This window comes from Mixophyes fleayi, chromosome 9, assembly GCF_038048845.1.
Source record: "Mixophyes fleayi isolate aMixFle1 chromosome 9, aMixFle1.hap1, whole genome shotgun sequence".
Taxonomy (NCBI): Eukaryota; Metazoa; Chordata; class Amphibia; order Anura; family Limnodynastidae; genus Mixophyes; species Mixophyes fleayi.
The window spans coordinates 129,197,288-129,214,283 of NC_134410.1; the positions used below are offsets into that span (position 1 = coordinate 129,197,288).

General features: G+C 39.6%; 1 protein-coding gene across 3 annotated transcripts in view; it reads left to right on the forward strand.

Annotated features, from left to right (window-relative positions):
* Positions 1 to 16,996, forward strand: part of COL5A1 (collagen type V alpha 1 chain) — a 270,218-nt gene that overhangs the window by 170,737 nt on the left and 82,485 nt on the right. For all 3 annotated transcript variants that reach the window (XM_075185732.1, XM_075185733.1, XM_075185735.1), the window contains 4 exons: positions 12,397 to 12,528; positions 13,589 to 13,726; positions 14,685 to 14,945; positions 15,610 to 15,783. In XM_075185732.1, coding sequence (XP_075041833.1) covers positions 12,397 to 12,528; positions 13,589 to 13,726; positions 14,685 to 14,945; positions 15,610 to 15,783 — 705 coding nt within the window. The remainder of the gene's footprint in view (positions 1 to 12,396; positions 12,529 to 13,588; positions 13,727 to 14,684; positions 14,946 to 15,609; positions 15,784 to 16,996) is intronic.

Here is a 16,996-nt window from a genome sequence, read left to right on the forward strand (position 1 = left end):
TCACTATTATAATTTTTTTGTCAAATAATGTCAGTATACCAAATTTCAGGTCAATTGGATGATCCCTTTCTGAGAAAATAGTTTTTCACACACACACACACACATACACGCACACACACGCCGCTAGGCTTATATATATTAGATATGGATGTCTTTAGAACTATTCACATAGATTTAAGTTACAATGTTACAATTCTTCTTTGTTTTTAATAGTTGTAGATTTTCAAATGAATTTAGCAAGTAAGCAGAGAAATATTGTAACGAACCCATGAAAATAATAGAACTAGGTGTGGTGTCCTATGGGCACTTGTTACTGTGCATTGAATGCGCAGTAAACAGAGGTCACATGAGCGAGTTAATCATTTAAGCGGGTTGTGAAATGCAGTGGCTGAGATAAGTCTCCAAGACGCTCCATAAAGTGCCTTAAATATATGTATATATATATATATATATATATATATATATATATATATATATATATAATACCCCCCTTAAAGACTATATATTAGATCTGAAAGCAACAAAGCAAAGACAAAGCAATAACCCCAGAGATCGGTGTTACCCCATAGGGAGCTTAGTGTTGTAAGACAGGGGCTGTTGTGGTATTTGAGAACGTCCCAGCATTTGATAGACGCTTATGAGGGGTTTAAATACCTTATCAAATGCTTTACCATTATTGGTAAATTCAGATATTCCAGTGGCATCATCACATTACATGGTTTTTGCTCTGGAAATGTAGTTGAAAAGACGAGAAGTGGAGAGGAAAGGAAAGTAAGGTAAATAATGTGTAAGTTTTCTCCTGGACAAAACCACATTACAATGCGAGGGGTGCAAATTAATTTATAATTTTGCATGTAAGTTTTTCTTCATGTAGCGTTACTATTATACTATATATAAACCAAACTTTTAATTTAAAAAAACAAGAAGTGAGATACTTTGCCAGGCGCCCCATCTGTTTTGACTGCCCCTCCCCCCCCCAATCTACCAAATCATGTCCCCAGGGCTGTTCCCCGCACTGCTGGGGTATATTTCCTTGTTGTACAGTGAGAGCAAAGCCGTTTCCATGACAACGGAACTTCACACTGTAACTGTGGGACAGAGATTTTCCCCAGCACCAACTAGTTGGTATCAACTAACTCTGATCAAACAGCTCTCTCCCGACCATAAAGGAAATGTGAGACAGTACATAAATTGTGCTTTGTGTAACGTAAACAGTCATACTGAACACTTGAAAGGTGTGCTCATCACTAATTACACGTATATTTAACCACGTTGAACGTGTACTGGTCATGGAGACTTAAACACGGTTTTCAATCAAAACACACTGTTGTCATATATTCACTTTGCAGAATAAACTACATGACATTGTGTCATTCTTTTCTGATATCTGAAATCACAAACTTCTCTGCCTCTCGCTTGCAGTTCCTGATTGTCCTTGTAGGGAAACCGCAGAATACTTTCCTTCCGTCCGCTCTCTTTACTGGTCGTTGCTGACCAAGGATACGGACTTACTGCTCTGCAGATAGTACGGTTTACAGGTATATTTATATGCAAGCTCCAACATGCAGGGATAAGGGTTAGTGAGATACACACCGTTTCATGATTGCTGGAGTCTAGGTAAGAATCAATTATTGGGCTTTCCTGACCCGTCCACCTATGTGTGTGACATTAGTCCATTACATTTTCTTTTCATGTAATACTTCATAAAATCACTGCATTTATACTAATGTCAAGAGGAAAGAATTATAGGTATTTGAATCACCTGATATGTATAACTTGTCATTAAAGGGGTGCTTTCTTGAATGCTTTATAAAGCTTGTCTTGCAGAATAAAACAGAGTTCATTTTTTAAGGACCCCTCATAATTAAATCCTCATTCATTGCTAATCTCAGTTCACACCAATGAGCTCTGCCCCCAAAAAATCATCTATATTTCCACCCCCAAACATTACCCGCATATATTTGTCATAGGAGCTGTCCATTAAGCCTATTTAAGGCACATTTGGGTGTGGCTCACAAGCCAGTCCTTGCTAGATGTAAACCCCTATACCTGGGAGGTGAGTGCATCTGATTTCAACTGCATTTTAATGGTGTTTAAAGCATATAGGTCAGTGTAGGACCTGCATATAATGAGGTGCCCTTGACGTTGGGATACAGGCTTAAATCTTTTGATCAAAATATCAACTAATACCTCATGTTTCCATTTTGCTAGACACACACAGATATGCAGTTTAAAGGATAAGCGCTGACAACTGTCTTTTTGTTTTATATACATATATGGGCAGTTATATTGCCACGCAGCTGGTACCACATACAATATGGGATATACCAAGCGCGGGCTTATTGCCAAGCAGCTGGTACCATATATAATGTGGGATATAACGAGCGCGGGCTTATTTTTCTCTGGTTTTGTTCCAAAACATTACCCACCACTTTAGTACAGTTTACCAGTCTGACGATTGTTACAGAACTTTATATCATCAGTATCTCCCAAAATGCCACCTAACACTACAACACACTAATTACATCTGTACCAATCTGACACAGGTACCTGAACTATATACACATTCCTTCTATCCTCAGTATCTCCATCCTAAACCACCTAACACTACAACACACTAATTACATCTGTAGCAATCAGACACAGGTACCTGAACTATATACACATTCCTTCTATCCTCAGTATCTCCATCCTAAACCACCTAACACTACAACACACTAATTACATCTGTAACAATCTGACACAGGTACCTGAGCTATATACACATTCCTTCTATCCTCAGTATCTCCATCCCAAACCACCTAACACTACAACACACTAATTACATCTGTACCAATCTGACACAGGTACCTGAGCTATATACACATTCCTTCTATCCTCAGTATCTCCATCCTAAACCACCTAACACTACAACACACTAATTACATCTGTACCAATCTGACACAGGTACCTGAGCTATATACACATTCCTTCTATCCTCAGTATCTCCATCCTAAACCACCTAACACTACAACATACTAATTACATCTGTACCAATCTGACACAGGTACCTGAGCTATATACACATTCCTTCTATCCTCAGTATCTCCATCCTAAACCACCTAACACTACAACACACTAATTACATCTGTACCAATCTGATACAGGTACATGAGCTATATACACATTCCTTCTATCCTCAGTATCTCCATCCTAAACCACCTAACACTACAACACACTAATTACATATGTACCAATCTGACACAGGTACCTGAGCTATATACACATTCCTTCTATCCTCAGTATCTCCATCCTAAACCACCTAACACTACAACACACTAATTACATCTGTAACAATCTGACACAGGTACCTGAGCTATATACACATTCCTTCTATCCTCAGTATCTCCATCCTAAACCACCTAACACTACAACACACTAATTACATCTGTACCAATCTGACACAGGTACCTGAGCTATATACACATTCCTTCTATCCTCAGTATCTCCATCCTAAACCACCTAACACTACAACATACTAATTACATCTGTACCAATCTGACACAGGTACCTGAGCTATATACACATTCCTTCTATCCCCAGTATCTCCATCCTAAACCACCTAACACTACAACACACTAATTACATCTGTACCAATCTGACACAGGTACCTGAACTATATACACATTCCTTCTATCCTCAGTATCTCCATCCTAAACCACCTAACACTACAACACACTAATTACATCTGTACCAATCTGACACAGGTACCTGAGCTATATACACATTCCTTCTATCCTCAGTATCTCCATCCTAAACCACCTAACACTACAACACACTAATTACATCTGTACCAATCTGACACAGGTACCTGAACTATATACACATTCCTTCTATCCTCAGTATCTCCATCCTAAACCACCTAACACTACAACACACTAATTACATCTGTAACAATCTGACACAGGTACCTGATCTATATACACATTCCTTCTATCCTCAGTATCTCCATCCTAAACCACCTAACACTACATCACACTAATTACATCTGTACCAATCTGACACATGTACCTGAGCTATATACACATTCCTTCTATCCTCAGTATCTCCATCCTAAACCACCTAACACTACAACATACTAATTACATCTGTACCAATCTGACACAGGTACCTGATCTATATACACATTCCTTCTATCCTCAGTATCTCCATCCTAAACCACCTAACACTACAACACACTAATTACATCTGTACCAATCTGACACAGGTACCTGAGCTATATACACATTCCTTCTATCCCCAGTATCTCCATCCTAAACCACCTAACACTACAACACACTAATTACATCTGTACCAATCTGACACAGGTACCTGAACTATATACACATTCCTTCTATCCTCAGTATCTCCATCCTAAACCACCTAACACTACAGCACACTAATTACATCTGTACCAATCTGACACAGGTACATGAGCTATATACACATTCCTTCTATCCTCAGTATCTCCATCCCAAACCACCTAACACTACAACACACTAATTACATCTCTACCAATTTGACACAGGTACCTGAGCTATATACACATTCCTTCCATCCTCAGTATCTCCATCCATGAAAATGAAAATAGGGTGTATTTTGCAGCACCATGCCAAGTATATCCCACCCCCTGACAGGTGCAACTGTAATGAGACAATAAAGTTTATTCACTTCACTTCCTCAGTGGTTTTAATGTTGTGTCTGATCAGTGTGTATGTGCGTGTGTGTGTATGTATGCATGTGTGTGTGTATATATGTATGTGTGCGTGTGTGTGTGTGCGTGTATGTATATATATATATATATATTTTTTTTTTAATCTACATACATATTATATACACATTTCACCAACTTCAGAGCAGTAAAATTATTGCGGCTTTCTCCAATGATTCAATGTTCTATTCCACTAGACGACCGTTTGTTTTACTTTATTACCTTATTATTAGATAGAAATGTCACAGACTTCAAGATAAAGTGGATTAGCTAAGGACACTGTCCCCTCCGCTAAGAATACGGATTTCATTCCTCTCTTTTCTTTTCCATGTGGCATTACAGAGAGATAATGGAACGCAGACTTACTGCTGTCAGACGTTCCATGTCTAACAGGTCAGCAGAGACAATGGACCCTATTCATGGTATTCCGCAAATCACTGAAAGGGCCTTAGTTGTAAGAGATAATGCAGGTCCCTGTTCTGTTACTGTCCCTTATAGAGGTACAGATAAGATGTTGTCATGTTAACCATACTCAGGATTAATCTGTCAGTGAGACATTTCCTATACACCAGGCCCTCTGTTACAGTTTTGGAGGGAACCAGTTCCTAAGATACTAAGGTTTCCTTCTCCGGGACCATGATGTAATTTCTTCCAGCAATCCATAGAAAGAATATTCTGATTGCTAAAATTACATCACCTGCACCAGGACACCCTATAGTAACTTATTTCTTTCTAGGCTGCTCTGACAAGTTTTATTTTGAAGGGATACTCTTTGTTGTTTGATAGTTCTTCACTGATCACATTTTATAAAATATATAACCAAAATTTGATGCCTAATCCCAGTTTTGCTTAATGCTGTGTGAGGCAAAATCTTAGGGTCTTACGGCCCCATTAGCTGCCCAGCAAGGAACCGGGTGTAACTGGATAGTCTACAATCTCATGAATACTGTTTTAGCCTACAAAACGGCTGCATCCTCAGTGTATAGGGACAGTGTTCCTCCTCCGTTACAGAAAGATGAAGCCCTACCCACGTATATAGGTCAGTGTCCTAATTTTGGTAAATATTAAAGCACAGAATGCAGACCGTTGAGCTGCTGTGACATCACTGATCCAATCCATGTATCAATCGACCAATCCTCAAAGCAAGTATGCCAAGCTGTCAGTCACCCTGTGTTTGACATGTTAGAGGTGCACATCATGTCATGTCGACAGAACGGACAGATTGCTAATTTTAAAGTATGTTTTTAAGTATTTTTCTAGCTGTCATGGTCTCTACTGATTTAGGTGATAGGTACATTACTAAATGACCAGCAAATGCTGGCACTGTATCACTCTTGTATAAGATTTAATATATTAATACTAAAATGGGGGAGTGTATATATTATATATAATGCATACACACTCTCTCCATAAAAAAAAATATGATGCAGTGAAATTTAGAGAGTAAACTCATTCCCGCTCCTCCATCCTGGTGATCAGCATTAATAATAGCTGGTTCTGTAATTGCTGCTTTTTCTTCATGCAGAAATGAATTTTCATTAACTTCTTTTCTATAAGATTGTTAATCATGACTGTTGTTAAGTGCTTTTGTGCAGTAAATATGGAGAAGGATTGGTTTGTAATTTGTGTTAGAACATCTGCTGTCTTCAACTGGCTTCTCCTCAGTAATTATCCCCTGCCCATAGCTCTTTCCCACTACCAGACTGATTCTGAGGCTTAGATTTATCAAATCTTCTAAAAAGAAAAAGTGGAGGTTTTGCCCATAGGAACCAATTAGATTCTAGCTGTTATTTATCTAGTGTATTCTAGATACTGAGAGCTAGAATCTGATTGGTTTCTATGGCAACACCTCCAATTTTTCTTTTTAGAAGATTTGATAAATCCACCCCTAAATCCCTTCCCTGTTACCTATTACAGATCAGTTACATGGTATCACTTCCGTTAAGACTGGAGCAAATATTATTACTGTTACTTTGTATCAGTTATAATATCAGTTTTATGCTGGCAGCTGGTGCAGTGTTTCACTGTATGCCTCCTTGTTGTGGAGTTTATGGTGTTTCTGTCCTTCTTCCACATTCTTTCAGGTTGTTTATTGAATGAAATTTGTATTTTTTTTCTGGTTCTGTTACATAAAGGGTTATTTACGAACTGCAGAAACTGCTGACTGTCTTTCATGTGATAGGGAATAAATACCCCTCTATCATTTAAAGCTGCCTTCAAGACCTGTAGACCTCTTTATCTCCTTAATACCTCCCCAAAAATTAAACCTCTTTTCAGTGCAATGACATACCTCCCAGCATTTAGAATCCCAAAAGTCCCACCCCTGTTCCACCCAAACTCCGCCCACAGGTGTGTAAATTTTTGGTGAATCTCCACCCACTTTCTTGTTAAGCGAATCAGGATGTCCCTCCAAAATCAGGATTTTGGGGAGTATGCAGTGTGTGCACCTAATCCGCACTTGGCAAGGAGCCCTCCGTCAGCCCAACACCCCCATTAGATGGTGCAAACCCAGTTATCTAGGCCAAAAATCCATTTACTTTCAACTAACATTAGGTACACTTGAATAATTGTTACAATCGCCTTTTTCAGATTCTGAATTACTCTTCCTGTATCAGTGTGTACTGTAGACCTGTTACAACATAGTATTATTTCTTATTGCGTCTCATATTGTTTCAAAGCACAACTATTTTTCATTGTCTCAGCTCTTGTTATGGCTTTATTCCATTATATTATCTCTTATTGCAGCTGAAAACATTATATCAGCTCCTAATGTGTCTTTGTGTACAGTAGCTAGTCCTTGTTACAAATATGTTAAGTGTGTATGTTTCTATCGCATTGTATCAGTTCTCATTACTGTTCTGTTACATTGTATATTGGCTGTTAATGCACTGATACATTGTATTAGCTGTTAATGCACTAATGCATTGTATTAGTCGTTAGTGCACCGATACATTGTACTAGCCGTTAGTGCACCGATACATTGTACTAGCCTTTAATGCACCGATACATTGTACTAGCTGTTAGTGTACCGATACATTGTACTAGCTGTTAGTGCACCGATACATTGTATTAGCCGTTAGTGCACCGATACATTGTACTAGCCTTTAATGCACCGATACATTGTAAGGGCTGTTAATGCACCAATGCATTGTATAATAGCTGTTAATGTTCCAATACTTTGTATTGACTGTTAATGCACAGATGCATTGTATTAGCTGTTAATGCACCAATACATTGTACTAGCCATTAATGCACCAATACATTGTACTAGCCATTAATGCACCAATACATTATATAATAGCTGTTAATGCACCAATACATTATATAATAGCTGTTAATGCACCAATACATTGTATTGGCTGTTAAGGCACCGATGCATTGCATAATAGCTGTTAATGCACCAATACATTGTACTAGCCATTAATGCACCAATACATTGTATAATAGCTGTTAATGCACCAATACATTGTTTTGCCTGTTAATGCACCAATGCATTGTATAATAGCTGTTAATGCACCAATGCATTGTATAATAGCTGTTAATGCACCAATACATTGTTTAATAGCTGTTAATGCACCAATACATTGTTTAATAGCTGTTAATGCACCAATACATTGTATAATAGCTGTTAATGTACCGATTCATTGTATTTGTTGTTAAGGCACCGATGCATTGTATAATAGCTGTTAATGCGCCGATGCATTATATTGGCTGTTAAGGCACCGATGCATTGTATAATAGCTGTAAATGCACCAATGCATTGTTTAATAGCTGTTAATGCACCAGTACATTGTATAATAGCTGTTAATGCACCAATACATTGTTTTGGCTGTTAATGCACCGATGCATTGTATTGGCTGTTAATGCACTGATACATTGTATGATTTCCTATTATAGCTTGCGTGTCTTATATGACATTGTTACTACTTTTTGCTCTGTTATATTAGTTCTTATCCCAGCTCTAATAGATTACATCCAATATCCTCCTTTACATCCCGACATTCCCAGAGCCCAGGGACCAGAAAGTATTTATGGTCTGCAGCTGTTTAGAGGAGCGGGACTGAGGAAACTGTCATGTCCTGGTGTCCCCTCATTACCAGGTGGCAATGAGTATGACATATGTCTGCCAGGAGAAAGGTCACGTTCTTGAAAGTCTTTATTTCAGAAGGGTTTAAGGCTTTGCGAATTGAGTGTTGTGACTGGCACCACTGTCACTTCCCGTCCTAGAATGTAAATCTCAAACAATGCTGGGTTTAGAGTCTAGAACTTGGCCACAAATCATCCTCTCTTTGTGAGGGAGTCCCTGGGGGTCTTAGCTCTATAAACATCTCTGGGTGACCCAAAAAGAACCCTGAACTTTGTCCCCTTCTGATATTTCCTCTGCCCCCCACCTTCCCCTGGGACTAATTGTAACAGTGCAAAATCATAAGTATTTTACCCGTAAATGAAAAGTTGTACAAACATTAAAGTATTTTCTCTGTAAAACCTAATAATACAAATGCTTCCTGGTGTTTATAACAAACTAGTGCTATCAAAATGGATAAATTACACAAAACATTTTCTATTTCACTGCATCATCTTAAATCTCCAAGTACAGCCTCCCAGCTCCCCCATCTCTGCAGAGGGATCTCCATCAGGAAGTGTAACGCTGATACATTGTGTCACTCCTGAAGTGCTATGGTCAGCGGTAAAATGATGCAGGGTTATTTTGTTTCATGTAGGCTGTTTTTAATACGCGGATATGAGTTTGTTTTTGCAGGTAGTCGTCTCCCCCCAGCCTCTGTGTGTGTGTGTATGTATTCCCGTCTATAAGGCAAACATTAAGTTCATTCTTCATGTTCAGCTTGGAAATGTGATAGTTTGTGCAGACTTCTGTCTGTTCTCAGTGCTCAAAACATAATATTAACGCAGAATAAATACGTATCCGTTCCCCTTACATCAGCAGAAAGTGAGCGGAATGGAAAATGGTAATATTGTCTTAACAGGAGTGAAATTTAAACTATCATTCATCTCAGTTCTGTGGTTACCTAGTTAATGTTCCCTCTGCATCTGTTTCCTATTTAGTCCTGGTTACGCATATATTCCCAAAGTTGAGGTCAGTGCCCACCCCCCCATCCTTCCTCCCCTTCCCCAGTCTTTGTCGCTCTAGTTCCAAAACCCTGATTCTGCTAAATACCTAAAATTAGATTGTTTTATATGTACATGTTAATGTCCTCAGTGTGTATTTCTCGGCTTTTAGCTATTTCTTGATACCATGAAACCTTCATAGGAAAGATGATTTATTGTGGATTATTAAAATTAACAGATCTGTTTCTCATTAAAAAAATCAACAGATTGCAGTCATCACCCCTAGTCCATTACAGACAGCTAAAACCCCTCTTATGGCCCAATGAGATAAAGGTCAGAAACACTGAAATCTAAGTCTGTTGAGCTGCTGTGACATCACTGGTCCTGAACTGTTGTGCAGCTGAACATATCTCTGGGGAGTTTTTCCAATCTCTTCAGGCTAGGCGTGTGTTATGTTTTACACCAAGCTTGGCAATTCTGTGGCCGTCTTCTTGTTGTGGAACGGCAAGGTATGCTGGGATTTGTAGTTCCACAGAGGTTAGAATCTCAAAAGCTTTAAAAATTTATTCTGGACAAGTAAAACCAAAGTCAGACATAGACCAAGGGCAATCACTCCTGGGCCAGACAAATGTATTAACGGTTGCTGGTGTGAATTACATCGTCATGTATCTCTTACTCAGCAAATACCATCACATTCCCAGTGGGGCAGACTGGTCGTCTCTCGGAGTAGGGTTGTACATTGTATATCATACTCATGTCTTGGTCTCTAATGGGTTAATAAAAGCCCTTCATATATCTAGCACTCAAGTTTGGGAAAAAAATTAGTTAAGAGAGAAAATTGAAGTACATGTCTTTCTCTCATTCTGCTGATAATGACAAATCTGTGTCTTATCTGGTGATTGCCAGCATTACTTAATAACCAGCAATATAAGCAATCCGGCCATAGAGACTGTCAGTAACTTGATGCATCGCTCTCCTCCTGGGGGTCATATGTGGGTGAGTACACCTGAGATGGGCGCTTGCTGGGTTACCTGGTCAGTTGTCACGAGGGACTAGGGACATGCCAAACCTGGGGGTGACATATAATGACACTCCGGGGCTGATTCATCAAGGAACGTAAAACAAACATATTGCGTTTTATAAAAAAAAATGCACATATATCGAGCACACACACGTACATCGAGCATACGTACATATTCAGCAAGGAGCGGATCTGAATATGTATACGTCTGGTGATGAACATGGGTCTAGGTCCACTCTGTTTAAACAGGCAATAATAAAGTCATTAATGACGAAGCATAAAAAAATTATGATGATATGACTGTAACAGCGGTACTCTCAGGTATGAGATCACCATTGTTTCTCCCTCTATAAGGAGCGATCTGTCTCTAGAAGTTGTTGATGACTGCAGACAAGATTTCATTGATCCCTTTATCCTGTTTTCCATCCCTGAGGCTGCATATGTGTCTTCAATTTGTTACTGTGTCTCTATTAATCCTACTAAATGATTTGGCAGAGAACACGGGCTAATCTTAAGGGTTTTAGCCAATTAATTTCTCCCTCCTGCCTCTGCTGGGAATGGAACAGTCCATCTGCCTGTTGGATGAGCTCCTGGGACAGTCGCTGGAAAGCTGGAAGCCTGTTGTATAGACTTCATCTACTCTGGTGCTCTGTGTAACATCGGAGTCTGAGCAGCTTCAGACACTGATTCATCCCCGGGCACCATGCCTAATTAAAAGAGCATTCTGGCCTCAGTTTGTTTGATCAACTGTTTGGAAACCTTAGAAGAGCTGGACCCGGCCAGTTCCCTGTTTTTTCAGGTGTGGCTCAGTCCTTCGTGCTCTTCTCATGTGTGACAATATAGAGAGTGGCAATGTGCGGCTGCTGTGTTTATATAATCTAACATTAAACCATGTACTAATTGTGTGACAATGTATACATCTGGATATTGTAATAGAATTCTCAGTGATGTCACTGGCTCCTAGCATTGGGATAGGCTGCATTCTCAGTGATGTCACTGGTTCCTAGTGACTGGATAGGCTGCATTCTCAGTGATGTCACTGGTTCCTAGTGACTGGATAGGCTGCATTCTCAGTGATGTCACTGGTTCCTAGTGACTGGATAGGCTGCATTCTCAGTGATGTCACTGGTTCCTAGTGACTGGATAGGCTGCATTCTCAGTGATGTCACTGCCTCCTAGTGAATGGATAGGCTACATTCTTGGTGATGTCACTGCCTCCTAGTGAATGGATAGGCTGCACTCTTTTGTATGTTGGTTTAACCCAGAATCTACCTGACTTCACTGTGTGTAGTCAACAGATAGCAATGAATGAAAGTCTGCATATAAAGATTTATTGGGACTCTGAATATTAATGTGTGATTGGAAGCAGTTTATATATTGTTAGATATTTCCTGCAAAATAACATTTTGCTTGCAACATGTTTTACGGATATGTTTGTTTTTTTAATCTTCAAGGATGTAATATTTTAATATAGCTCAAAAGTTTTAAAAGTTTTGAGTCTTTGCTATATTTAATGGGAAACCTCTTATTTGATCAAATTTTCCATTTATCTTACTGTGTTTCTCTGTTGTCACTTTAGGGAGATATCCAACAGCTCCTAATTGTGTCGGATCACCGAGCTGCATTTGATTATTGTGAACACTACAGTCCCGACTGTGACACTGCCACTCCCGATACCCACCAGGCTCAGGATCCCAACCCAGATGAGTATGTAAGTATACACTGAAAGATGCAGGACTTCCATCTCTGAGCAGCAGAGAGGGCACTAAAATTGCCCAGCTTTATTTATAGTAGAGTTGGGTCTCGCTCTGTAGGGCCCTAGCCAAACTCACCTTGTGGCCCCCAACATATCACTTCCTATGCCAGCCTTAAATGCTTTCAAGCCCCTGCTACCTCCAGTCAAACAGCCAGTGATATTAGAGTCACTCTAACCTCCAATGAGGTCATGTATACATGTATGTCTTAATATGTGAAAAAGCTTTAAAATCGCTGGTTGTAGAACTGGCTGAACATATATCACAGGGAATTTTACACTCATGTTTGTACCCTCAAGCCCCATCGTAGTTCATGCCCTATGCACCTGCCTAGTTATCCTCGTACGTCATTCTACTTACAAGTTACAGTGTCTGATTTGCATCTTTTGCTGGAAATTGCTGCATATCTTTGTCTCTTTCTGCACTGTATGAGCCAGCTGCAGTGATGAGAGCCTATACATTTCAACTAAATGTGTATCTGCAAATCTTACCTGCCTGCATCAGACCAAAACGTACCTGAACATTTGTTCAGCTATTTTCCTGTCCACGTTTAGATTTCTTCCTAGCAGCAATGCCATAACAATGCCTGTATGGTCTGTTCATTTACTTACAGCGAAAACTTAATACATTGTTACCATTATACCATGCCTAGTTTACCCGGAGACCACCCTATCAAGCCTTGCCCTAGTGCTTGCCGTGGGGGATCTCAGCCACATGCTGTCGATACAGAACTCAGGAAACGCATTTTACAATGTTCAACACAGCCGGTCGCCCTGTTTGTGTAACCCCCTGCCTTTCTGCAAGTAGCGTGTATGGTCATCTAGAATATTCAGTGCAGAACATCATGTCTTGCGGGCGAATGTTCACGCACACGCCAGTATACGTTTATATACACTCCCTGGTATACGCTCTTTTATTGAATACATTATATAGGTGATGCAGCCTTTTCTTGGTGTAGGTTAATGCATGTGGTCGCCTCTCTTGTCTTCACCTGGGTTTTGTGTGTAAATTTTGCAGTATCCAGAAGCCGCGGAAGGAGATGAAGGCTATTATTATGAATATCCATATTATGAAGATGAAGAGAAAACTCCCACCAGCAAACCTTCCCAAGCCACAGGTGAAGAAGCCGTACGACCGCAACCTGACATCGAGGAGGTAAAAATAACTTCCAAATTCAACATTTCTGCTGCAGTGTAATAATCTAAGTTTCACCTCATTTCCACACATTGATAATGGTCCTGCCCATGCATTACACCTGAATGTGAAAACTGTTGCAAAATTAGTGCAGAAAATGAGTTTTAAATATGTTGCACGATGCTTCCCGAACCTTATAGCACCTGATAAAGACATTATACCCAGATTGCTCAGTGTAAAGAAAACGCAATTCATAAAAAAAAGAAAATTATCAGGAAAACTGTAACATAAAAGTACATAAAATAAGTTATTAGAAAGAAAGGTGCAAGTTTGCTGCAAAGCAACCAAACGTTAGCATTTAGTAGTTGCACCTGTACTACATTGGTTGCTGCATCTTACTGCACGTTACTACTGATCTATATTAACAATTGATCCACAAAGGGGAATAATCTGAAATGTGCAATAAACTGTAACATATTTACAATCGGGTTGTGTTCTATTGGCGATGACCTATTGTAGTCCTGGCCAACCTGTGGCTCTCCAGGTGATGTGGAACTACAAGACCCAGCATGCCCTGCCTGCTTATCGGCTGGCTATCTACTGGTAAAAGCATGCTGGGACCTGTAGTTTCACAACACCTGGAGAGCCACAGGTTGACCAGGCCTGAACTATTGTTCAAATCTATATACACAGCCAATCAGAGCCAACAGTCAGTCAGAGCATTAGAGGGTTAATGGCAGCACAGAATATTTTGGGGCAACCAATTCCTCAAACACTGGTGCGTCTACATGAAACAAGGCTCCCACACTAGGGCTGGCCTGGCTGGGGGGCAGGGGACATCTGCCCCCCCTGGACAGCCCCATAGTAGGACCTTGGGCTGGGTCTCTGGTCTACCTAATAGGCTGCTGAGCTGAGTCTCGTCCCTCTTCCCCAAACACCCAGCTTGTTATCCTGATACTGAATGATCTTTATCTTCCAGGAGGAGGTAGAACCAACCACTGAAGCCCCCGCTATCGTAACTACTGAAGCTGCAAGAATAGAGACCAAAGTCGAAAGCTATGAGCCGAACCCCACCATATATGAGGACTACAGTTATGGAGGACCCGACGACTATTACACCCCACAACCGGAAGAAAACAACAACTATGGTGAGGTGGAGGAGACCGTCATAGATGAAGCCGCTGTCGATAGGAATGTCGAGGTCGTCACCAGTATCATGGTCTCCACCAACCTGTCCAATGTAAGTTGCATGTAAAGGTGTCACCGACAGCCTTGTGTCCTGTGGTAGAAAAATCTGCTGTTCACCTAGGTCTTATCACTTAAATAAATGGAACAAGAATGAGGCCCCGTTTCAACCTTGAGAAGATTAGGTCAATTTCATGTTGTCCCTGCCACTTACATGCTGGGAGAGTCGTCTCCAGAAAGACCCTCGTCTAGATGAGTCACTGCCCACCGCCGTTCCCATCCCCCATAATTTTTTATGAAATAACCCCTTAATTTCCTCCATTAATCGGGCTTCCCGTTTCTGAAGCCCCTCAGTTCTCCCGTGTGCTTTTATGGACAGGGCTAGGCCTGTACCCCATATTCAGTCTGTAGTCCGAGCTCTGCAATGATACCAAGGATCAAGGGAACATTCAATTCAGTTAGGTTCTGTCATAGTATTGGTTCTGCCACATATGTGTAGTGTATGTGTGTGTGTATATATATATATATATATATATATATATATATATATATATATATATATATATATATATATATATCATTCCGTATTGGATGAACTTGTATGTTTGGTTGTCCTTAACCTCTTCCTTTCTAGGTTGTCATCCACACTGTATATACATTTATATAAGTTGTATTCAGGATGTTTACTTAGTGTATGTGTATGTTCTGTCTGACCTAAGGGCACGTCTGTTAGTGGTGCCGGCAGCTCCAGCCAGGGGGGGAACATTGATGAAGATTTTGCGGAGGAAACCATAGCTAACTATGGGAACAATTACGACGGACTAAATTATGATGAAGACTTGGATGACCCGGAAGCCAAAATAAATGGCAAGCCTGCTGTAATCGACATTGAGGTATTCCTACCGTCAGGGTCACTGTGACCTTTCATTTAATTGGAAACTAAACTTATTTTTAATGTTTGCAAGAGGGACACCTGCAGGCTACAGTAAGGTACTGCAGTGAATTACAAAAAATCACTTCCTGACCAGAGTGCAAAATATAATCAAAACCATTCATTGTTTCCTAATGAAGTTGATTGCAAATGTCCAGTTTATTATTTATTACACAACCTATTTAAGGTAATATTTTGATTATAGATTTAATGAAGAGCTGACTTTGCTCTGAACCCTGTTCCTTAAATCTTCTGCTAGTAATTGTTCACTGCGAGCTCTGTGAAAGTGGATTTCTTTCCTAATTAAAAATCACAAGGGATAATTAAAGGCAAAAGCTTCAAAGGCTTAAATGAATGAGAATTTTAGGATTAGCCCCAAAGTGAGATCTGCCTCAGCAGTTACACGTCACAGTGACTGTTCTCCTATATACCACATATAGCTTCCTACAGCAGAGCAGAGACATGATGATTCACATACACGATATGTAATACAAAGCGGCTGGATACAGAGCATCATTCACAATGCAGAATATAAATGGTGGGTTTGGGCCAGGACAAGTTATATGACATCATTACAATCTATAGAATCATCTAATATAAATGAGTAAGGTATAAATACAACATGTAATAATGTAACTAATCTCTGTTGTAATTATTTAACTATATATAAACTGCTTAACTCCATACAATAATAAAGTTTGACTACATATAATGGTTATAAACAGTTATTAAATAAATATAAATTAATTCAAGTGATATATAGATGTATATATTTCGGAGCAATATAAAACATTTAAATACAGATGTTTAAGTACAATAAAATATTCAAATGATGTTATTTAATCATAATAGTTCTATATTGACACAGACGGAAGGGGTCTCCATGCCCACTATATTTTGTTTAGGATTATTTTAGGATTTAGGATTATTTTTTTAAGTATCATTTTGTGAACAAATCCGCACTCAAAATTGAAAACAGTAGGAAATCCTCACAGAAGAGAGTGTCTGTTATCTTAAAAAATCACATTGAAAGTGACTTTAAAGGACAAAAGACTTTCTACTCCCTGAGTAGAATTTAGTGTAAAATGTCTAGTTGTTTAATGGATAATACTCGATGGGTATTGCAGTGTGGGCAGTTTTATTCAGTCCTGTGGGAGAGAGATCTCCGATAACTC